The sequence below is a fragment of the Bos grunniens genome, chromosome 26 (assembly GCF_055505025.1).
Source record: "Bos grunniens cultivar Pamir isolate PY7600 chromosome 26, Bosgru_T2T1.0, whole genome shotgun sequence".
NCBI classification, from domain to species: domain Eukaryota; kingdom Metazoa; phylum Chordata; class Mammalia; order Artiodactyla; family Bovidae; genus Bos; species Bos grunniens.
Genome location: NC_141190.1, coordinates 40,655,329 through 40,679,985, shown reverse-complemented (window position 1 = coordinate 40,679,985; position 24,657 = coordinate 40,655,329). Strand labels below are relative to the sequence as shown.

General features: G+C 50.1%; 1 protein-coding gene and 1 long non-coding RNA gene across 10 annotated transcripts in view; one reads left to right on the top strand and one right to left on the bottom strand.

The window, feature by feature from the left end:
• Window positions 1-2,125: 2,125 nt before the first annotated feature.
• LOC147344442 (uncharacterized) lies at window positions 2,126-3,768 on the top strand. Its single transcript, XR_015155494.1, has 2 exons — window positions 2,126-2,313; window positions 3,350-3,768. It is a non-coding gene; the product is annotated as an uncharacterized LOC147344442 (long non-coding RNA).
• Window positions 3,769-23,589: 19,821 nt separating this feature from the next.
• WDR11 (WD repeat domain 11) overlaps window positions 23,590-24,657 on the bottom strand; it is a 59,343-nt gene continuing 58,275 nt past the window's right edge. For all 9 annotated transcript variants that reach the window (XM_086378286.1, XM_086378287.1, XM_086378291.1 and 6 more), the window contains one exon: window positions 23,590-24,534. In XM_086378286.1, coding sequence (XP_086234412.1) covers window positions 24,380-24,534 — 155 coding nt within the window. In that variant the 3' untranslated portion in view covers window positions 23,590-24,379. The remainder of the gene's footprint in view (window positions 24,535-24,657) is intronic.

Sequence of the window (24,657 nt, the reverse complement as noted above, 5' to 3'; positions counted from 1 at the left end):
TAATCTCCTCACAAGGCAGCCAGAAAATAATTCATGGTGTGCCAGAGAGCAAGTACCTACAAGCAGGGACTGGAGAGGAAGGGTTCCTGTAAACCGCCAGGCCGCGCGGGCTGGCCCCGCCTGGGAGCGACCCGGCCTCTTCCTTCTGCCTGTACAGACCCGGCCCCAGGAAGCATGTTGAGCCCTGAATCCCTCCTCACAAGGGAGGACTCCCGGCTGGTGAGCTGTCTTGATCTCGCTTCCTCTCTCCCTTTCATGGGAGAGAGTCTCTGGAGTGGGGCTGGCAGCCAGCCACACCAGGTCTGCAGAGCTTGGGGCCTTCCGCCACCTACACCTTCCCTCTTTTCAAACGCCCTCTTTCTCCCAACAGGAGCCTGCCCCATTGTCCTATTATTGGAAGAGACAGTGAATCAGTAAGTCGTCATGGCCTCATTCATCATCCGATAACTATTCCTTGACCCTCTTATGTGCCAGCAACAGCAGGGAGGAAGGGGCGATCGTGATATATCCCCTTGCTTTGGGGGCAGAGGCTTATATTCTGGAAGGAGAGATACAGCAGTGAGTAAGATAAACGCACACAGGCGCCTGTGGTAAAGGTCCAGACAGAGCAAAGTGAGGGGATGTGGTGGAGAGGGCCTGGAGGTGGCAGCCATGTTGGCAAGGGTGTCCCAAGGAGGTGAAATTGCAGTTGAGATCTGAGGAGGGAGGGAAGATGTTGGGGAGAGGTGGCATTCTCTCAGCTACAGGGGACAAGAGTCCGGTGGTGCCAAGGGAAGGGACTCTCTGTAAATATCTATTGACTGAATGAATTAAAAAATGTTTCTAAGTTTAACATTTTAATGTGAATTAGAACCTTCTGGGGACTTGCAGCCCCGTCAGTCCTGTCAGGTCTCCCTGAGGTTCTGGAACGCCCTCACCGTCAGGCTGTGCTGTGCTGTGCTTAATCGCTCAGTCATGTCTGACCCTTTGTGACACCATGGATAGTAGCCTGCCAGGCTCCTCTGTCCATAGGGATTCTCCATGCAAGAATACTGGAGTGGGTTGCCATGCCCTCCTCCAGGGGATCTTCCTGACCCAGGAATCGAACCAGGGTCTCCTGCACTGCAGGTGGATTCCTTACCAGCTGAGCCAACATGGAAGCCCCCAGAGTCAGGCTAGGGACACCCAAACCTCATGGATGTCAACAAGCCAGTCCTGGGAACTTGTCAGAGCCCAGGGGGGCCTAGGGGGAGGCCCAGGCCTTAGGTTGTGCGTGGTGGGGGCAGCTGAGCACATGGAGGCTCCAAGCCCCAGAGGTCTCCTTGGTGTGGCAGATGAGCTGGCCTTCTCTTTCCCGGGCCTCTGAAAGCCTCCTAGGGCTGGGCATGGGTGATGGCACTTGATGGCTTTGTCAACCATTTTCTTAGTAGACTCCCCAAAGCTCCACGGGTCCCCCAGCAGCCTCCTGAACCCATATCTACTTCTTCTTGGACAGAACTGAGAATCCTGCCTGCGGGAGCCCGGGTCCGATGGGCATCTGCACCCAGGGCGATCCCAGGAGCCCGGAGGTGCGTCCCGCCCTTTAAGGAGCAAAGCACAGCGGTCACTGCACAGTCCTCCGTCTTCCACGGAAGGAGGAGCCGGTTTGCCGCCTTGAGGCTGTCCTGTCGGAGACCCGAGTGGGAAGGAGCATCTGTGCTGCCTCCTGGGGCCACGCCCCTCTGTGGGCGGAGTCTCCGACCTGGGGGCAGGGCCTGCGTCCTGTCCTATCAAGGTCATCTCGAGTCCGTGGAGCCCTGAATTGGCCCCAGGTCTGTGTGTGCCTGACTCCTCCATCTGTTTTCCTCTGGGTGACACAGCAGCTGGATGTGTGTATATGTGTCCGGGGGTGAGGCAGACAGAACTTGGACACGTGAGGCTGATGGGCACACACTCGTGTGCCCTCGCACACATGCACAAGACCCCTTCAGTGGGCCCACAAAGAGCTGGGGGTGGACCTCCAAGGGATGGGCTATACAGCCCGGCTCCCCGCACCACTGTGTCCTGACAGCCCACTCCTGTGCTTCTTAAATTCAAACCTGGAGGAAGATGTTTATCAAGGTAGAAAAGTAACACATTTTATCTCACAGCTTCTTATCTTGATTAGGAATGGCAATCGACACATGGCATGGGGCCTCCACGTGTACCCTTGTCCTGGCCTCCAAAACGTCAGGAAGTTAGGACACTCTTGGAGGAATTTACCAGAACCAAGGAATCCTCCTCATGGGGACAGCTGAGTCCGTGTCCCCTTTCTCGCATCTTCCCTGAATGAACCTCTGCACCCTGATCCTCCAGGTGAGGGCCAGCCTGGGTTTAACATGAGGTCCCAGGGCCGCCCCCAGATCCGATGAACAGGGTCTCGGGGGAGGGTCTTGGGAAGCTGTGTCTTTTGCCCCTGTTCTCCTTTCTCCATCAAGTGACTCAGAAGTGTGAGCCCTTTGTGGGGAAGGGGACAGGAGTTCTCTGTTTAAAGCCCAGTGGGGGAAATGCAGTCTGGGACTTGCCTGCTGTCTCTGAATAGATCTTTGGGGGCCGTGGGGTCAGATCCTTGTAGGGAACCCCCTTTTCCAGCTGCACATGGAGGGGGCTCCAGACTCATGGGGCTTAACTTAAGAAACCACTCATGTCTGTCCTACACCCCATCTGGAGGCCCCCAGAGCCCCACCTGGTCCTGATTCTCCTCCAGGAGGGGATGCAAAAGTTAGAACAGGAGGCGGTGAATGGCCTGTGTATTATTCTGACCTGCCACCAATCTGTGACCGTGGGCCTTTTTTTCCCCTTTCCAGGCCTCAGTTTCCCAGGGCTATAAAGGTGATTTCAGAAAAAAAACTTCCACATAAGGCATCAATTCACCTCTCCTGGTCACAAGAGAGGGCAAATGGATTAGAAAGTTTTCATTCCTTTGGTCTAGCGGTTTTTGGAGCACTGAGTTGCCAGAGGAAGTGAAGCCACTTAGTCTTGTCTGACTCTTTGCAACCTTTTGGACTGTAGCCTATCAGGCTCCTCCACCCATGGGATTTTCCAGGCAAGAGTAATGGCAAGAGTAGGTTGCCATTTCTTTCTCCAGGGGATCTTCCCAACCCAGGGATCGAACCCGGGTCTCCCGTGTTGCGGGCAGATGCTTTATTGTCTGAGCCACCAGGGAACAGATGTTCAAACAGAAGACTCAGTGCCCACACACTGAGTGGGCTCATCCAGCTGCCTGACTCTTCTCGGTTTCCCGGTCTCTGCTGCCCTCTGCTGCCCAGAGCAGGCTGGGCCAGGCCAATGCAATCAGCCTGGAGCGTGGAGCCCAGGACCCCTTTCTAAAGCTTTCTCTTTTCACTTGCAGGAGACCTGAGGCTCAGAATGGACAGCATTTTCCTCTAGGCCACACACCAGCTAAGCAGGGCAGAGGGTCCTCTGCCCCATGGCCCCTCCTGGGGCCTGGACCAGCCTCCAGAAGGGCAGCTTCTCAGGCCTCATTCCAGACCTGACTCTGAAACGGGTGGCTGCCACTCAGCTTTCAGCATCTTCATAAACTCTCCACGTGATTCTCATGCATACTCCAGATGAGAACCTTTGCTATGGCTCTGAACCTGGAATTTCAGAGGAGGAGTAGACTTTAAGAAAAAAATCATATTGTGCATCAGAGGAGCCTGGTGGGCTACAGTCCTTGGGGTAGCAAAGAGTCAGACACAATTGAGTGACTAAGCGTATGCACACACACACACACGCATCTTTAAAATTAAAATGATACATGAAAATGCAGAAGTTCAACTGCTTTGTTTTTATTTCATCCTTAAGCTCAGCACTGTGAGAATGCTGGATTTCCGTAGCACACAGGTGGGTTCTGTTCAAGCTTTTGTTGAGACTCCTTGGGGACACATAGAAAGTTTTCTCTGATCTGGGTGATATGTGTGCCACTCTAGTGAGTGACAGAGAGCTTCTGCTATCGAGCAGGATTTCTGAAGTCTGGAGAGAAGCATGTGATGATTGGCAGCATCAGGGGAAAGGCTTTGGACTTCCAAGACAGTCCTGATTTGAATTCATTCGTCTATATATTCACCCCTTCACTTACACAACAACTGTTTATCAAGCTCCAACTATGAATTCTGCAGACTGTGCTGGCTGTTCAGCCTTTGGTCTCTACCCTTACTGATACAGTCCAGTGGGAAAGACAGAGAGGAGACCAAAAATTACACAGAAAAATGAATTCCACTGAAATTAATTAGTCATAATGATAATGAGTTCCCTGAAGAGGGCTTTCTGGGTGTCCTGATAGTCATGAGGGCACAGCCTAGGGAGAGGATTATAAAACAGGGTGACGATATATCTTATGAAGAAGGTGGTCCCGAGGGCTATGGGAGGGGAAGGGATGCCCTCTTCCCACAGGAGCTGCAAGGGGAACCCAGAGAAAAGACCTCACGGAGGTTGAGGGTTGGTGGGCTGAGTCTTTTTACTATTAGAATTTAAACTTGACTTTTATTATGAGACAACATTTTATTCTTAAAAATGTTTTGAATATAGATAATACAGTAAATGTTAAACCACAGACAATCCCACTGTGTAGACATAACCACTGACAAGAGTTTGCTCTAGAGACTTCTGAATATTTTATGTCAGTCTGTGTGATACCGTGTTATGCTATGTGAAAGTGTTAGTCACTCAGCCATGTCTGATTCTTTTGTGACCCCATGGGCTGTAGCCCACCAAGCTCCTCTGTCCGTGGGATTCTCCGACAAGAATACTGGAGTGGGTTGTCATTTCCTTCTCTGGGGGGTCTTCCTGACCCAGGGATTGAACCCGTGTTTCTTGCGTTGCAGGCAGATGCTTTATGGTCTGAGCCACCACTAGCCACCATGCTACGTATTGTTTGGTGATTTGCTTTTTAAATGAGCAATGTGCATGGGCCTTCTTTCTTCCTGCCTACCCTTTATGTGTGAATACCTCTCTGCTAGTACGTGGCTGTTTCAAGGACATCCAATGTTTCTTTCATTTTAATACCTGTCAAGTTGTCCCCCCATCCCTAGGTGTACTGAACACGTCAGACCACTGGGAGGGGATTTTTATTATGAAAAATGTGGTAGCTTTGGGACTTCCCTAGTGATCCAGTGGTTAAGATTCTGTGCTCCCAATGCAGGGGATCAGAATCCGTTCCCTGGTCAGGGTAACTAGATCCTGCATGCTGCAACCAAGACGAGGCACAGCCAAAAAAAAAAAACCAAAAAACAAAGAAAAAACTCAGAAATAAAAATGTGGTAACTTTAAGATAGCAGTGGCAGTGTTCTGGGGCTTACTGTGGGAAAAATCGTTACACACTCACAGAGATAATAATCCCCTAAGGGCCAGAAGAGCATGAAATCAGACCAGAAGCTCCAAGCAAGAGGTGGAGGGGTTCCTGCCCAGGCGGAGACTGGAAGGGAGGAGAAGGGAGACAGCGGTGTGGGTTTGGGGGTTTGGGGGTCACACAGGGAAAGGCAGAGCCCGCTTGGGAGCAGAGAGATCGGGGCTGAGGTGCTCGCTGCCCACTTGCTTCTCTGGGTGGACAACATCGTAACGAGGATCAAAGTCTCCTCCCCACAGACTGCCAATCCACAGTGGAGCCGTGTGCCCTCACGGTGCTCTGGACCAGACACGGTCCCAGGACTCAGCCTCTGAGGGTGACAGAGCCTTCCACAAGGTTCTGCTGACAACGGGCAGGAGCCAGGCTGGAGAGGGGAGTAGCTCCCAGCACACGGGTCTGCTCGAAGCAGCATGGCGGTGTTCGTGCAGAGGGCAGGTGAAGAACTCCGACACAAAGAGGGGGCTAGGTGCCGGAGAAAGCTCAAAAACGATGTATGCACGTGTGCTGTGTTCACAGCGACCAGCTGCTCTGAGAATTCTGTATCAGTGTCAGAATGATGACTGCGCTTAAACTAGGGAAGCCCAGATCACATAGCAAAGCGCTCCAGCCAGGGACAGAGGAAGGCCCTACCTGGGTCTTCACCCATCTCTGAAGGGTCCAGAAAGTCAGCCAAGGGGAAGAGGTGAACACACCCCTGTGCTGAGAAGACGGTCCTTTGTAAGCCGTCGGAGTCTTTTATGAAGAGGGTGGCCTGGCAGGCACTTCATCTCGTAGTCGCCTTCACTGTGATGGGAGGAGAACAGAGGGATAAGCAAAGAAACTCAATCCTGGCTGCACGTGAAAGTCCCCTGGGGGCACTGTGCAAACCTCAGGCTCTCAGACCCCGGCTCTTGAAACTCCAACTGAACAAGGCTGTGTGGTTATATGATTTTTAAAAAGGAGTTTACACACACATGTCCAGTAGCCAGGAGTGAGGCAGAACTTCCTGGGACCCTACTCTCCGAGCCCAAGTGCATCAGTGAGGGGCCTCAGTAGCTCAGAAAGACTAGGGTACTCCAAAGAGCGGCACATCTTTTAGCTTCTTTTTTCTTTTTTCCTTTCTAACATAGTAAAGCTAAGAGATGAAGCGTGATGCTGATGCGTTCTTATTTTTATGATTATGGAAGTCAAAAACTGTCAGCACAAAAGCTGATTTTGGCCTAGCGATGTATTTTGTTTGGCGTTCACTGGATTTTTTTTTTTAAAACTCGAGCCAACCTTTAAAAATCTGGATATTTCATGGAGTTATTTGGACTTGCAGTTTCTTTTGAAAGATCAAAAGCATCTGACACTTGGTGCCCCAATGGCATTGTCTCTGTGCCCACAGACAGCAAGTGCTGAGTAGGGGCTCTGGCTTACTTCGCTGAGCCTGTTGCCCTGGGACCCCCTAATACAGGGTGTGCTTTGCCACTGCACCCTGACTTTCTGATTTGTTTTTAAGCCTGTGGATCCCACATAAGTAAAAGAAAAAAAATTGGTCCATCAGAATCTAATCTGTGCTAAAATTGAGCAACACAAAGTGAGTTGCTCACAGTTCTTTCCAAACCAGAAAAGTGTGTACACTTCATTTTGCCCCAGGAACCAGCCAAACAACATTAGCCAATTTGTCAAAATTACAGCAACACAGTCTGTTTTCATTTTTAAAATAGCATAACCACAAACATATCTAGAGAAAAAAAATCTGCTGAATTTGACGTTGTTGGTCATTTCCAAGTTCCCTGTTGTACACTGTGTCTGCTCCTTTGCTCACTAATGCAAGGTAAGTTTATCAAAGCCAACGGGAGATTCGACAATGACGTGCTTTCTCTGGCTGCCTTGCGGGGAGGGTGCCTAATAAGGCATTTACCATGCACAGTGCAGCCGGAGACCATGCAGGTGAGGGACCAGGGCTGCTGAATCTCATCGTTTTCTTCAAGTGGCCAAAATGGTTTTTTCCTGGGTTTATACCTGGAAGGACTGATGTTGAAGCTGAAACTCCAATACTTTGGCCACCTGATGCGAAGAGCTGACTCTGGAAAAGACCCTGATGCTGGCAAAGATTGAAGGCAGGAGAAGGGGACGACAGAGAATGAGATGGTTGGATGGCATCACCGACTCAATGGACATGAATTTGAGTAAACTCCGGGAGTTGGTGATGGACAGGGAGGCCTGGCGTGCTGCAGTCCATAGGGTCGCAAAGAGTCGGAGATGACTGAGCGACTGAACTGAACTGACACCTGATGACAGAGAGGCTGAGAACCAAAGTGAAGCTTTCAGCAGACAAAAAGGGATTGAGGGACCCTGAGAGGCTTGGGAACGTGATATAACGTGTGGGGCTCAGAGGTAGGGCACCTGATCTGGGTGGTGGGGGAATGGGAGGCGTGAGGTGGGAGAGGATGCTCAGCCTTGAGGATGTGAGGATGGTTACATGTTCTCCAGGCAGATGAGGCAGGTCAGGTGGTCTGGTATTCCCATCTCTTTCGGAATTTTCCACAGTTTCTTGTGATCCATACAGTCAAAGGCTTTGGCATAGTCAATAAAGCAGAAATAGATGTTTTTCTGGAACTCTCTTGCTTTTTCCATGATCCAGCGGATGTTGGCAATTTGATCTCTGCTTCCTCTGCCTTTTCTAAAACCAGCTTGAACATCTGGAAGTTCATGGTTCATGTATTGCTGAAGCCTGGCTTGGAGAATTTTGAGCATGACTTTACTAGCGTGTGAGATGAGTGCAACTGTGTGGTAGTTTGAGCATTCTTTGGCATTGCCTTTCTTTGGGATTGGAATGAAAACTGACCTTTTCCAGTCCTGTGGCCACTGCTGAGTTTTCCAAATTTGCTGGCATATTGAGTGCAGCACTTTCACAGCATCATCTTTCACGATTTGAAATAGCTCCACTGGAAATCCATCACCTCCACTAGCTTTGTTCGTAGTGATGCTTTCTAAGGCCCACTTGACTTCACATTCCAGGATGTCTGGCTCTAGGTCAGTGATCACACCATCGTCATTATCTGGGTCGTGAAGCTCTTTTTTGTACAGTTCTTCTGTGTATTCTTGCCACCTCTTCTTAATATCTTCCGCTTCTGTTAGGTCCATACCATTTCTGTCCTTTATCGAGCCCATCTTTGCATGAAATGTTCCCTTGGTATGTCTAATTTTCTTGAAGAGATCTCTAGTCTTTCCCATTCTGTTGTTTTCCTCTATTTCTTTGCATTGATCGCTGAGGAAGGCTTTCTTGTCTCTTCTTGCTATTCTTTGGAACTCTGCATTCAGATGCTTATATCTTTCCTTTTCTCCTTTGCTTTTTGCTTCTCTTCTTTTCACAGCTATTTGTAAGGCCCGCCCCCACCCCAGACAGCCATTTTGCTTTTTTGCATTTCTTTTCCATGGGGATGGTCTCGATCCCTGTCTCCTGTACAATGTCACGAACCTCAGTCCATAGTTCATCAGGCACTCTATCAGATCTAGTCCCTTAAATCTATTTCTCACTTTCACTGTATAATCATAAGGGATTTGATTTAGGTCATACCTGAATGGTCTAGTGGTTTTCCCTACTTTCTTCAATTTAAGTCTGAATTTGGCAATAAGGAGTTCATGATCTGAGCCACAGTCAATACCAGACCACCTGACCTGCCTCTTGAGAAACCTGTATGCAGATCAGGAAGTAACAGTTAGAAGTGGACATGGAACAACAGACTGGTTCCAAATAGGAAAAGGAGTACATCAAGGCTGTATATTGCCACCCTGCTTATTTAACTTCTATGCAGAGTACATCATGAGAAACGGTGGGCTGGAAGAAGCACAAGCCGGAATCAAGATTGCAGGGAGAAATATCAATAACCTCAGATATGCGGATGACACCACCCTTATGGCGGAAAGTGAAGAGGAACTAAAAAGCCTCTTGATCAAAGTGAAAGAGGAGAGTGAAAAAGTTGGCTTAAAGCTCAACATTCAGAAAACAAAGATCATGGCATCTGGTCCCATCACTTCATAGCAAATAGACAGGAAAACAGTAGAAACAGTGTCAGACTTTACCTTTTGGGGCTCCAAAATCACTGCAGATGGTGACTGCAGCCATGAAATTAAAAGACGCTTACTCCTTGAAAGAAAAGTTATGACCAACCTAGATAGCATATTGAAAAGCAGAGACATTACTAAATGTCTGTTTAGTCAAGGCTATGGTTTTTCCAGTGGTCATGTATGGATGTGAGAGTTGGACTGTGAAGAAAACTGAGCACCAAAGAATTGATGCTTTTGAACTGTGGTGTTGGAGAAGACTCTTGAGAGTCCCTTGGACTGCAAGGAGATCCAACCAGTCCATTCTGAAGGAGATCAGCCCTGGGTGTTCTTTGGAAGGACTGATGCTAAAGCTGAAACTCCAATACTTTGGCTACCTCATGCGAAGAGTTGACTTGTTGGAAAAGACTCTGATGCTGGGAGGAATTGGGGGCAGGAGGAAAAGAGGACGACAGAGGATGAGATGGCTGGATGGCATCACTGACTCAATGGACGTGAGTCTGAGTGAACTCTGGGAGTTGGTGATGGACAGGGAGGCCTGGCGTGCTGCAATTCACGGGGTTGCAAAGAGTCAGACACGACTGAGCGACTGAACTGAACTCAACTGAGGCAGATGAGGCAGGAAAGGTGTCCCAGACAGCAAGGACCAAGCTGTGACTATGTCACATGATCAGGAATCACAAGTGTCTCGGGTTGATCACATTGTAAGGTGCAAAGAACAGACGCTGAGTGAGAGGCGTGGCCTGACCCTGGATGATGGAGGGTATTTCATGTCATTTAACTTGAGCCTAGGGGGTTCAGTGACATAGTTACACTGATTTATGGGGAAGACCGGAAGAGCAAAGAGGTCTTCTAAACTTGGAAGAGAGAGCTCTGGGAGGAGAGAAGGAAGGGAGGGACATCTTCATTGTTGCAATTCAACAAAGCACAGCTGGCTAAAAGCAAGCAGAATGCAGAGAGAACCTGTGATCAAGCAGGTTTGGGAACCCTGAACACTGTGTCCTTTGCTTGAAGGGACTCAACTTGTATCTGACATATTAAAAGTCCTGAGGTCTGCAATACAGTAATTTGCTTAACTATGTTTATTTTGGCAGTTCCCAAACTTATTTGACTATGATGTTTAAAACATATTTATTAATATTTTTGCAGGATATTACAGTTCTAAGGAACACGTACTGGGATAAATTGGCAAAACGGATTTTCTGTTCCAGAAGCCAAGAAAGCTAAAACCACAGAGAATCCTGGACTCTGGAATCTTCCCCGAGCCAGAGTCATGGGTCTGGATGGCTTTGACTCCCTAGGGCTTCCCTGAGCTGTGGGTGCTGGAACTGTTGCTGTCCATGGTTTTCCCTGATCCACAGTGGGCCTCAGAGAGAGATGCCTGCAAAGCATCATGAGGGCTTCTGGAAAGATGGAAATGGAAGGCTGGGAGCCTGGTTATGTCAACCTGGTTGACAGGGAAATTTCTAGTCCAGAAGTACAACTGAAAACCATTCCTCTGTTTCTGGAACTCTGGGCTCTTCCCTGACAAAGCAGATTTAGTAAAACAAACACAGGCAGAAAGCCTCCTCCAGCTTAGCCAGGAGGCGAGGATGGGGGAACAGAGGCAGAATTCTTACCATTCCGGGTGATGAAGGGGGGCATTGGCCCTACAGCTTGAGGTCCCTGAGGAATTCCCGGTCCTCCTTTTTGCTCAGAGGAGGTGTGTTAGTTGGCCAGGATTGCCATAAAAAAAAAAAAAAAAAAAAAGCACAAACTTAGTGGCTTGAAACAAGAGGAGTTTGTTCTCCCGGGGTTCTGCAAGCCAGATGTCTGTAATCAAAGTTGGTAGGGCCATGCTTTCTCTGCAGGTTCCAGGGAAGAATCCTTCTTGCCACGTCCCAGCTTCTGTCCTTCCAGTGAGCCTCAGCATCTGTGGCCGGCAGCTGCGTCACTCCGATCCCTACCTGTCTTCACACAATCTTCATCCCTGTGTGTGTCCTCTTCTCTTCCTATAAAGACACCATCATTGTCTGATGATGTCATCTCAAGGTCTAATCACTTCTGCAAAGACCCTATTTTCAAATAAAGTCACATTCTGAGGTTCCAAGTGGACATGAATTTAATGGGAGGGAGATATCATTCAAGCCCCTACAAGGAGCCAGCAATTCCCCAGCAGTCTCCAGCAGGCCTCCCCCTTGGCAGAGGCTGACATGTGTGTCTGTGGGGCCCTCTCTTTCTATTTTGATTTGGATTTGATCATGGCCTGAAGGTCTGGGAGCTCGGAGGCTGGGCTGCAGCCCTGAAATTCACCAAGCCTCTCTGTTACTCTGTGAAAAAGCAGAGCCCCCACCTCTCAGACACAGCAACACCATTCACATCCCCACCAGCCGGCTGAGGCACGAGTGACTGAAATCTCACGGGGAGTCGAGTTTGGCTCAGAAACTTGAGTGGGCGGGAACTTAGGGTAGTGATGGAGCTCAGAGGTTCTCCTTTGTCTCTTTGCTTTTTTAACCTGCCATTGTGTTCTTGAAGTTGTCAGCTGGCTCTGTTTCTAGAAGCGGTTGGAAACTCCATAATCACCTTGGGGATGGACTTTCTTTATTGCTGGACAAAGTGTCTCCAAGGGTTCTGGGGAGCCCTTTGGGGTATACTGTTCCTTCCCCAGGCCCTGAACTTGGAAGCTCAGGGGGAGAAGTTAGGAGAGGCTTGGAAGCAGATTGCGGGAGAAGTTAGGAGAGGTTCCCCACCATTGACAGCTACAAATGGACATAGGGTCCCAAAAGATGGGGAGGCTCATGTCCAACTCTGCAACCTCATGGACTGTAGCACGCAGGCTTCCCTATCCTTCACTATCTCCTGGAGTCTGCTCAAGTTCATGCCCACTGAATCAGTGATACTACATAACCATCTCATCCTCTGGCTCCCCCTTCTTATCCTGCCCTCAGTCTTTCCCAGCATTAGGGTCTTTTCCAATGAGTCGGCACTTTACATCAGGTGGCCAAAGTATGGGAGCTTTAGCTTCAGCATCAGTCCTTGCCATGGATATTCAGAGTTGATTTCCTTTAGGATTGACTGGAGGGTCCTGGACTGCAAGGACATCAAACCAGTCAACAGCCCTAGGGGGGAAGTATAAGTCACCATCCCCATTTGGCAGGGGACTAAACTGAGGCTCAGAGAGGCATAGCTTGCTGCCCGTTGGCACACAGCTATGATGGAGCTGGGATTCTGACTAGCTGGATTGATTCAGAGATCAGGTTTTCACCTGCTACACTGCACTGCCGCTGCCACTTGGGGGGCCTCTGGAGTCATCCCGCTGTCAGCTAATGCCCATTCTAGTGGCAGAACTTATGATTGATCAGCGGGCAGCCTGGGAGGTAGTGAGCACCCGTCCCAGGAGGCCTGTGAGCAGACGCAGGATGGCCGTTTGGAAGAGACCATGGCAAGGCTGGCTTCCCACCCCCAGGGAGCCTGAGAAGCAAAGTGGAAAGAAATCTGCGGTGGCATGAATTATTCAGAAACTCCAAGGGTTAAGCAATCTCATTAAGTGTGTTCTGTTCTCAGGGTTTGTTCTTTGGTTTGTTTTTTTGGTTGAAGTGTTTTTATTTTCTTTCCTTCTCATGAAACTTCTAGACGTGGAGGAAATTGTTTGATGATCTCAATCCTCGCTTTGTGTGTATAAAAGAGTTAGTGTCTCTCTGGGAAAAGACATTAAATCCTTTTGCTTCAACTGAGGGCAAATCAGTTCAAGGGGAGCCCTGAGGCTTGTTCTGGGAAGGCTCCATCTGTGTGGCTCAAGGGCCAGCCTCCTGCAAGTCCCTGGGTCATCCCTGGTCCCTTCACATTGGAAGTCCCAGAAATGCTGCTGAGAGTGTGGTCATTGCTCTGACCCCTGAGAATGATATCCCATAGCCTGTAGGTCTCTATGTATCTCGGGTGACCGAGTCCACCCCAGTCCCCAGCACAGATTCCACGTGATGCGTGGAGACAGCAGGGGAGAAAGAGAGGACGGGCAAAGAGGGGAGACAGGCATTCCTGGTTAAGTGTGTCTGGCTATTGTTGGTTGAAACACAGTTATGCAGGATTCTTACAGGACTTCTCAGAGCCTTTAGGTGTCTCTGTGCATTGTGACAAGACTTTAGACTATCTTGTTTTCCTGAATTATTTAATTCCTGTCTCCTTTTTAATAGACTTTATTATTTGGCGCCCCCATCCCCCACCAAGCTTTTTCCTGAAGCATATATCATGGGACTACCTCTTGCACGTGTTCCTTGGCATCGCCTTTTGGAGGAAATAACCTTAGACTGTCATCTCTGAATTAGGACCTTTGCTCTCCACAAATATTTATGGAGTCCCTATGGTGAGCCAGCAAGGATGCCAGTTACTTTGGGAACATCTCAGGGAAGGATTCATCTCTCCTGTGGTTTTCTGAGTTCGGTTCAGAACTCAAGGCTAAGGATTCTCATGGGCCTCTTTGCTCAAGGAAGGGGCACAGCACCCCTTCCCTCCTTCCACAGGGCAAAATGTGGAGCTCCGGGCTAGACCCAGAGAAGGAGGGCCCTTTAAAGGTCCCCTCACTCCTCCTTGGTCTCCTCCATCTGTCTTCCCTCTCTTCCCCAACTCCACATCATTCTCAAGCGTCCAGGCCTCCAACACCTCCCCAGGGCTGGGAAGCTGTTTTCAGGGCTCAATGCCGCAGGGTGCTCCAAGCCAGACGGGGTGATGAGACATGGCTCTGGCTGTGGGGATGGCCCCGGCAGGCATCACCCCAGTGAAGCCGGGAGAGGGCTGCAGGGCTGTGGGGAGCGGAGACCCCTGAGGGCAGAACTGGGTCTGAAGGTTGGGGCTGTGTGGCTCTCACCGCAGACCAGTGCGTGTTATGGGGGAACCCTGACTCCCTGCCAGTTGTGGGGGGAGTGGAATGAGCATGTTGGTTCTCTCTCAGCTCCTTCCTGATGATTCGTGAGGCCACTGAAAACCTGAGGTTCCTGGGGCCACACAGGCACAGTTACTCCTGCTCACGAAAAACAAGACACTTCCTTGGGCTCCACTGATGGGGAGGAAGAGGAAGTTTTCCAGGGACACTTGGAGGCTCATTAATCAGAGTGTTAGAGATGTTCTGATCCTCACTTGGCTCTTTGTGGGGAGAACGCAGAGGGGAGGTGGTGAGTCTTCTCAGAATCCTCAGGTAAACTAAGCATGCAGCTCCTCTCTGGAGCAGAGGGGCTCCAGACTCTCGCGAACAACCGTCTCCCCCGAGATAGCGCCAAAAATGAGAGCCAATATTTGTCAGTATTCATCCTGCCAAGCTGTGTCCCAAGAGCTTTTCAACTTAACGAGGGAAGGACTATCATCGAACCCATTGTACAGATGAGGAAACTGAGGCGTGAGGATGCTAGATTCACTGGTCAGGGATTACAAAACTCACAAAGGCAGAACCAGGAGTCAGATGTGGGGTGGGAGTCAGGGGTCAGGGCCAAGAGTCCGTGGAGGAGCAGCTCAGGGGGCTCAAAGAGCTGCTGAGAGGGACAGAGTGGGCAGAGCCAGCACGCCAAGGGGGCAGGTGACAGCACTCGGGTCACCCCGCCCGCTCTGCCTGCACCCCCCTCCCCGCTTCCCCCACTCCCCACAGTAGAGAGTGAAGTACTGGCTTTCCTGGACAGACTGCATCTTGGTTATCTACAGATTTCAGAGAAGAAAAAGCAATGAACATCATTTTCCTCTCTCAAAAGTGCTTTTTTTCTGGATTCATCAACCACAGTAGAGATACTGTCCAGTTAGTAACTACCCTTCAGTTAGTAAGTTTTCAGATAACCGCATTTAAATAAGATACCGTGTGCATTTGTTAAAGGAAATGAAATATGAGACAAAGATGTGTGAGGAGGCTTGTCCTGCTGCAGGTGCCAGGATAAAATGGAAACTTTCGGAACATGATTACCCAACACCTGTCGGGAACCTTTCTGGAACCCTGGAGAATGTGGGGGCCACCCCAGGGCACAGTCAGATGGGAAGGCCTCTGGTGTCCTAGGGGTGAGGACGAGGCTGGTACCAGGCTGGTCTCAGAAGGCTGTCCGAGCCCTCTGGAAAGGCCACCTCTGGGCAGCCGGTGTGGCTGAGCCCTCCCCAGTCCAGAACTTCCCTGGGCACTTTAGTGTGCGCCTGTCCCCGTCTCATGGACCAAGGCTGTCTCAGTCCTGTACCAGCCTCCACTCAAATCCAGCCTCCTCTCTGACTTTTCCCAAAAGCCTAGTCACATCAATCACAAGGTGAATTTCCTACTTTTATTAAAGATTTGTGGAGCCGCAGGAGAGAGCGCATTGCACATGGCATTTCTGAGAAAAATCCCCATTTCACGTGTCTTCTTCCAAAGCATCTTGATGACAGCACTGCAAATCGGGCTCCGGACAAGGCTGGGGTGAGCGGAGCTGCCATCTCCAGCTTGTGCTCCTGGAAGAGCAGCAAGGCCGGCCTGCCTCTGCGTCTGCGTCTGGAAAGCAGCCCTCTTCATCATCCCCACTCGCCTCGCCCCCTGCCCCGAGGCAGTTCAGTTCAGTTCAGTTGCTCAGTCGTGTCTGACTCTTTGCGACCCCATGGACTCTCTGTCCATCACCTGGAGTTTACTCAGACTCATGTCCATTGAGTTGGTGATGCCATCCAACCATCTTATCCTCTGTCATCCCCTTCTCCTGCCTTCAATCTTTCCCAGCATCAGGGTCTTTTCCAATGAGTTGGTTCTTTGCCTCAGGTGGCCAAAGTACTGGAGCTTCAGCTTCATCATCAGTCCTTCAAATGAATATTCAGGACTGATTTCCTTTAGGATGGACTGGTTGGATCTCCTTGCAGTCCAAGGGACTCTCTCAAATGTCTTCTCCAACACCACAGTTCAAAAGCATCAATTCTTTGGTGCTCAGATTTCTTTATAGTCCAACTCTCATATTGGTACATGACTACTGCCCTGAGGCAGGGATGGTGATAAATAAGCCACCCAGACTGGCTTCCTGCTGCAAAGGCAGGGGCTCCCAGGACCCTCCTCTCTGGTATCCTGATCTTTCCCCCTCAGTGGCCCACTCTGCCCTCTGTGGCTCTGTCATTTCTCAGGCTCCTGGAAGACTGAGGCCAGGGCCTCCACATCCTTTCCTCCGGGATGACAACAATGATGGAGGTTTGGCACGTGTTCATACTGAGCAAAGGCTCATTCACAGGAAAGGAGACTTTGATGGGCGTGGGTTTCCTGCAAGGGCACCGCGTCTCCACCTGCTTTTGTTGGAAGCCGGACAGGGCAGGCCAGCCCTGTCTGGAAGGGGAGTAGCAGACCCAACACCGAGATGATTCTGCAGACCTCTCGAGGCCCTTCCTGGACACGGCTCAGGTGCCACTAAGAAGCACAGGCTCCTGGACAGGGGATCCGGGACAGAGACCCAGGGGGTATCTTAGATGATGGGGGTTGGGGGAGGAGGACAGGAAGCAGGTCTCAGGGGCTGCCAGGTCCCCCAGAGGAGAGGCTCCCTGCCGGCACTCACCGGGACAGCCCAACCCTCTGCTTCTCTTCCAGCTCCCCCAGCCCCCTTCTTCATGCAGCCTTTCACTTCACATTTATTCATCAAGGGCTTTCTGTGTGCTCGACCCTCTGCTGGGATCTGAGGGCTCAGGAAAGCACAAGATAGACCTGCCCTCGTGGAGCCTACAATCTCATGAGGAAGCCAGGGGTTCTGGAAAAAGGCAAGCAGGATCAGGGCTAGCTAGTGGAGTTTGGGACCCTGATTGTAAGAGAGCAGAGCGGCCCAGCTGAGGGTGAGGTGACATCTGAGCCGAGGTCTTGGGGAGGTAATAGTGAGCCCCGTGAGTGAGCGGCAGGGGAAGAGAGCTCCGGGCAAAGGGCACAGCGAGTGCAAAGGTGCTGAAGCGGAATGGATTACATTCAAGGTCAGAGGTAAGTGGGCAGGGCTAGACAACACAGCTGTTGCTACTGCTCAGTCACTCAGTTATGTCCTGACTCGTTTGTGACCCTATGGGCTATACCCCACCAGGCTCCTCTGTCCATGGGACTCTTCAGGCAAGAATACTGGAGTGGGTTGCTGTGCCCTCTTCCAGGGCATCTTCCTGACCCAGGGATCAAACATGCATCTCTTGTCTCCTACATTGGCAGGCGGATTCTTGACCTTTGCACCACCGGGGAAGCCCTTAGATAATGCAGGGCCTCCCTTACAGACAAGCATGTGGTGGGAGCCACTGGAGAGATGTGGCCAGGGCAGCATTTGATGAAAATCTTGTGTCCAAATATCACTCTGGCTGCTCTCAGGGCTTCCTGGGTGGCACCAGTGGTAAAGAACCTTCCTGCCAGTGCAGGAGACATAAGAGACACAGGCTCAATTCCTAGGTTGGGAAGATCCCCTGGAGAAAGACAACCCACTCCAATATTTTTGCCTGGAGAACCCCATGGACAGAGGAGCCTGGCAGGCTACAGTCCATAGGGTCACAAAGAGTTGGACATGACTGAAGCGACTTAGCACGCACGCACACACGCTCTGTGACTAGACTCCCAGACTAACATGGAAGCAGGGAGATGGCTAAGCTGCTGTTCTCTCTACCAGTTCTGAGCTCCCCTCTCAGGGGCAATAGGCTGGCCTCGCCAGTGGCCAGACCCGCAGGCTCACTGGCCAGCAGGTCAGGAGCTTCTGCTCTTTCACCCCTCTGTCAGAGCAGCAGATGTCAGCTGCCACCTGGAGCAGCTGGTGGGAGCAGCTGCCCGGCTCTCTGGTGAGCTGGCCCCCAGCTGGGCCCTCATGGGCGTCCAAGCAGCTGGTCCACACATTCCTCCCACCCAGCCCTGGGGGAGAAGTCCCACATTCCTGAAAAATGGAACCATTTGCTTGTGTTGGTTGTAAGCCTGCTGTCCTGACCACATCTTTCCTTGCGCTTATCTGCCTGGAGGCCCTGGGCTCATCCGTGCTCATCTGTCAAGGCCATGCTGACACCCCTCCCTGAGAGCCCCCAGGGAGTCACCCGCTCCCCATCCTCTCTGAACCCCAGTGCAGCTGCTGTAGGCCTCCCCAGCTCTGGTGTCCACTGTTTGCTGTGTCCTTTCAAGGCCACTCCCAGTGGACTCTGTCCTGTCCTTCTCTGATTGGGTGTGTCCTTCCCTCTTGGGCCTGGGGTTGCTCTTCACCTCCCTGCTCCATCCCAGCCTCCCCCAATTTGAGGGAAGTGCCCCCATCCCCTGACCAGGTGTGTCGAGTCGCTGGCAGAAGGTGGTGGCTCAGTGGGTACTTGGAATTTGGTGGTTCCCATGGGTAGGGATGGGGAGGCATCAAAGGGCTGGGGTGCAGGAAGGGGAGGTGAGTCTCAGGCAGGAGGAGGCTCGCTGAGTGTCCAGGAGACGGTCAGAGAGGAACCGCTGGAAGCAGATGGAGCAGGTCTCTGGAGATGCCTCACGGAGAGAAGGAGGTCCACCCTGGCTCCAGACCAAGTCCTTTCTGCTCCAAACAAGTTTTCCACAATGCCAGTGGGTGATGTTAGGGATGCCCAGAGTCACTTCCCTTCTTTTCTCTCTCCCTTCCTCCCTGTCCCATTCTGATTTCTGCTCCTGGTCTGTGTCACACAAGCAACGACTCTCAGTCCTGACTGCAAGCTGACAGTGTCATCCGTCTTCTCACAAACAGTGACGCGGGCAGACCACACACGTTCCTGAAGGACTTCTAAAGACTTGAGCAGCCTCTAGACTGGTGAGCCCTCTCATCTGTCACCTGTCATCTTCGCTCAACCATCTTGGAGGCAGGCAGTATCATCCCCCTCTTACAAACGAGGCTCAGTTGACAGCTTGTCAAGGTCAAGGTCAGTCATTTAGATGGCAGGGACACGCCCTCCCCAGGCCACGCTTTCCTCTTTGTTCCACACTGTGGGCACTGGTGTTCAGAAGCACGGTTGAGCAAGCTTGCACAGACAAAAAGCAAAACCCAGGGCTTGACTGACAGTTACTCTGCTGGCCAGCGGGTGGCTCCAGTCGGCCCTCTGCAATGTGCCACGGCATTTCCAAGAACACAAACAGATCAGAGTCTTTGGACTCTGTGGGAGAGGGAGAGGGTGGGATGATTTGGGAGAATGGCATTGAAATATGTATAATATCATATATGAAATGAGTCGCCAGTCCAGGTTCAATGCACGATACTGGATGCTTGGGGCTGGTGCACTGGGACGACCCAGAGGGATGGTATGAGGAGGGAGGAGGGTTCAGGATGGGGAACACACGCATACCTGTGGTAGATTCATTTTGATATATGGCAAAACCAATACAATATTGTAAAGTTAAATAAAATAAAATTAAAAAAAAAAATCCTGAATTAACTACCATTACACTTTTGCTAGAATGCTATCCTCCAGGACAGCTGTCAAGCTGCTTCATGGGACACAGTCTATTTTCCTTGGCCTATTCTTGCCAAACATTAGCAACTTTAGCAAGGGCCTATTGTTCAATTACATTCCCAGCTGATGTGAGCTCTAGACCACGGGGCAGTGAACTTAATCTGTAGAACTATATTTTGTCCTTGGACAGCTGGTTCTTTAAGAAAACAATCTGAGTGATTTCCCTCCAAATCAGGAGACCTGGCTTCAATTCCTGGGTCAGGAAGATCTCCTAGAGAAGGAAATGGCAACCCACTCCAGTATCCTTGTCTGGAGAATCCCATGACAGAGGAGCCTGGAGGGCTACAGTCCCTGGGCTCACAAAGAGTCGGACATGATTGGGTAACTAACACTCACTTTCACCCTGCCTGAAGCACTAAGGCTCTAGATGGTAGAACGTCAAAATATTGGAATAAAGTGAGCTCTTACTATAGCAGAACACATTAGGAGGTGCCTGGAGTATAACAGATTTATTTTAAAATGCTGATAATGAAACCGCTCTTGGATTTAAAATTTTCTATCACCTGTTGATGTCAGCTATCATCAGCTACCATCTGTTTGCCCAGAACTGTCAAAAATAAGACTAGGTCAGCATGAGTGATGCATGTTCTATGTAGTTTCCCAGACCCACTGCCATGGGAACTGGGGTCCATGAGTCAGATGAAAGTGAAAGTCACTCAGTTGTGTCTGGCTCTTTGCAACTCCAAGGACTACACAGTTAACGGAATTCTCCAGTCCAGAATACTGGAGTGGATATCCTTTCCCTTCTCCAGGGGATTTTCCCAACCCAGGGACTGAACCCAGGTCTCCTGCATTGCAGGCAGACTCTTTACCAGCTGAACCACAAGGGAAGCCCAAGCATATTGGAGTGGGTAGCCAATCCTTTCTCCGGGGGATCTTTCCGACCCAGGAATCAAACCAGGATCTCCTGCATTGTAGGTGGATTCTTAACCAACTGAGTTATCAGGGAAGCTCTGGGATGATGCTAATAACATCTTCCTGAAAAAAGCTAAGTTATAGTGCATCAGGGCTTCCCTGGTGGCTCAGTCTATAAAGAATCTGCTTGCAGTGTGGGAGACCTAGGTTCAATCCCTGGGTTGGGAAGATCCCCTGGAGAAGGGAATAGCTACCCACTCCAGTATTCTTGCCTGGAGAATTCTGTGGACAGAGGCTATAGTCAGTGAGATCGCAAAGAGCTGGACACGACTGAGTGACTAACACTTTCACACCTCGTCAGAGGAGGACCACTGGTCTGCACCCCCAAGGACAACTGGGTGCTGCTGAAGCTCCATCTCAAGTTGGCATTATGGACCCAGAGTAGCAGTGGGTGAATTTTTCCTATAAGAGGCCAGACAGTACAATATTTTAGGCTTTTTAGGACACACAGTCTCTGTCCCAAGTACTCAAATCTGTCAAAGGAAAGCAGCCTCGGACAAGGAACAAATGGGCGTGGTTTTTCCAGTAAAACTTTTATTTACGAAACAGGCAAGGAGTGGGCTCAGCTCTGCAGGTTGCATTTTGCAGTTCTTCACCTTGTGGGTCTTGATGAGAGGTCTCTTCCTGTGCAGCCCCCCACCATCCGCCCACACCAGCCCACCCTACTTCAGTTTCAAAAAGGCCATAAACACAAGGGAAAACTGGTCCAAGCTACGTTTTTAAGGCAGTGACTGGAGAATGTTCTTTTATCTGATCTTAAATTCGTAACTATTTGTTCAGTCCTTTTGAAGCTCTACATCACAGGGTTTTTAACAGCCTTCTTGCCTAACTGCACTTGGCTTTGCTAAAACCCCAATCACCTATGGAACCTAGAATATCTTTCCTTCTCTTGTACTTGGAACAGTTACTTTCACCTTGACTAAGTCATGTTTCTCAGTGTCCCGGAAAAAGAATCAGGAGGGTCAGTAGTGTTAGTCGGCCTTTTTAGGTAAAAGAGCCAAATATTGAAGTAAGATGCCCGCAGAGACTCATCTGAGAGCCACAGGCACACAAAATCTCAGTGGGAGAGAGGTGGGACTTTCATGGTGTTATTTTGTGTGGGTCTTAACATGGCTGATGGAGCAAACACAAGGAGCCTTTAAGGACAGGAAAGACAGCGGGGCAATATGCTCATCCAAGTGCCCACTGGACCTGCCCATCTAATTGGATTCCAGCAGTTCTCAGGAGAACTGCATTCCTAAAGCCTAGCTCCTTTGCTTTTCCTCTTTTAAAAACACCAGCACATTCAAGTACTGATAGAGCCAATTTAATGGAGAAGGCAATGGCACCCCACTCCAGTACTGGAAAATCCCACGGACGACTGGTAGGCTGCAGTCCATGGGGTTGCAAAGAGTTGGACGCGACTGCACTTTCACTTTTCACTTTCATGCATTGGAGAAGGAAATGGCACCCCACTCCAGTGTTCTTGCCTGGAGAATCCCAGGGACGGGGGAGCCTGGTGGGCTGCTGTCTATGGGGTCGCACAGAGTCGGACATGACTGAAGCGACTTAGCAGCAGCAGCAGCAGAGCCTTTAAAATGCCTTTATGTTTTAATTGAGGGACTTCTTTCATTCACAAAATGAGAATGAGTCATTTTGAGTCAGTCATATCAATTGTAAGCAAGATCCCAAAGAAATAAAGCCCTATTGGCTCAGAGAATATTTTCACTTGTCTGTCATTTATTTCTGCCTTGCAGAACTCTTTTATTCTAGATGGAATAACTTCCAGTGTGTACCTGAATACTTTACTTAAATCGCAAAGTGCTGCTGAGGAGAATGAAACACTTTGGGTGATCACAAGCTCAGGAATCATAGACACCTAAGACTGTCCTCAGGCAAGACGGAATCTCCAGGCAACCAAGAGCCGAGAGAGGCACCGTTCTATTGAGGTGAGGGCTACTCCGTAGAGAACTCCTGATCCGGCGCATCTGGGCGGGACATGAGGCTGGTATTGACATCGCTCCATTATTGGTTTTGGGAGAACAGAATGTCCTGCTCCCACTTTCAAAGCGATGTAAAGACCTAAAGCCAGAGTGCAGGGCCCAGGGCTGGTCACCATCTGCAAAACAATCAGCAACAGAACAGGGAAAGGTAGTGAGCGACTCTCTGGTGAGCTGCTCTGCCTGGTCCTCTCCGCACTCCCACAATCCAGCAAAGGATCACCGACTATCTGTTGGCCTCCAATCCCGAGCACACGGAACTTTCAAATGCCCTCTGCTGGAATTTCTACTTCTTTCTCTTTGCTTACTAAAGCCAGCATTCTTTTCTCCCTTAGCTAGTTGATGGCTAGATTAATAAAGTCCATCCTGACAATCATTTAACTACTAAACAATATAAAGAGAGCTGGGTTTGCCTGTGGCCTTTAAAAATTTGGTGGAACCTACCCAGGCAAAGAAAGGGCAAGGAGGTGACCAGTTACAGGACCAATGAACGGATTCTGGGTTTCTTTTAGGACACGTAGCAAAAGCACTGGGCTGGGAACAAGCATTCCTGGGACAGGCCCTTCCTCTCCATGGACCTCAGTTCCTTGTTCGAGGGGGGTTGATATCTAAGGGCAGAGACTACGATTCCATCTAAAAACACCTCTCAGTGGGTGTTAGTACATATGCCACCATGGATGTCCAGGGGAAAGACAGGAAGGCCATTTCCTCACCTCTCAGAGCCACAAGCTGAGCCCTGCCCACGCAGGAACCCCGGCGGCAGGTGTTCCACCCTGTTCTGTGCTGCAGCCCCGAGTTCCTGCAGCCAGGTTCCGGATTCAGCAAAGCAGTGCTGGAGGGTGGGTAGCTGGACCAACTCCTGAGGCGCCAGCACAGCACCCGACGTGGTGCGCAGCAGCTCAGAGGACACAAAGGCCTGGCTGGGATGAATTCCCTTTTTATTTATCGTTTCTGTACGTTATACACATTTAAATTTTTAGCAATAATTTATAAGTCACATTTCATATAGTTCAGTCATTGGAAGAACACAAAGACAGAAATGAGAGCACTGAGCCTTCAAAGAGGAGGTTACTGTAACACATCACAGCAGGAGCTAAAATCTCAAATATCCAAGACTCCACAGACAAAACCTAAAGCTTACAATTTCTCTAAGAGCCTATGCACTTGAAATTACAAAATTCAGCAACTGCCTAAACCAAGAAATGAACAGCTCTGTTTTCAAGGTAAGAAAACAAGGAATGCTGTGGTAAGTCACCTTTACTGTTTAAATGTTTCTGCTCTGTTTATACGTGGAATGACTGTATATACACACAGGCACAGCACATATTTCAGTACAGCTCTCACAGACTGCTTTTACTACAGATTTAAATCTAGTCCATGAGAAAAGCAATTCAATTGCTTGGATCTTAAGTTTTAAAAAAATGAAAAGCATTTCTAGGGACTCTTAAAGCTGTCTCCAAAGTATAAAATGTTATACTTTCAATATCTGAAGTGTTCCTGTCTTTCTCTGAGATGAATACGGGTCCTAGGACTGGCTTCTCACAGCGTAAATGCTCACACAGTGTTGGGCATTCATGGCGAAACAGCTTACGAGCGCCCTGGAGAGGATGGCACCCTCGTGGGTCTGGGCTGTGACTGTCCACAGCCAGACCAACACCCCGGCCGCTGCTCTTGAGGCCGGGTGCCCTGGGGCACGGAGACTGGTCACTCTTCAGTCAGTCAGTTCTTGCTTGGGGGATTCCAGTTCATTCAATAAATCTCTGCCAGCTGCTCCAGCCTTTGAAGCAAAAAGAACCGCTCCCTGTTTAAAACCAAGGTTCTTTAAACTTCGGGCATAATCTGCATATATAGCAGAGATGAGCTTCTGTAAACTGCAGTTAAGGAAGAGAAGGGCAGACAGGGCTCCAGCAGGTTCCCACAGGCCAGAAACAAGGACCAGCTCTGGAGAATGTCCAGGGGAGGGTAGCACAGGAGGAGCACAGGGGGCTC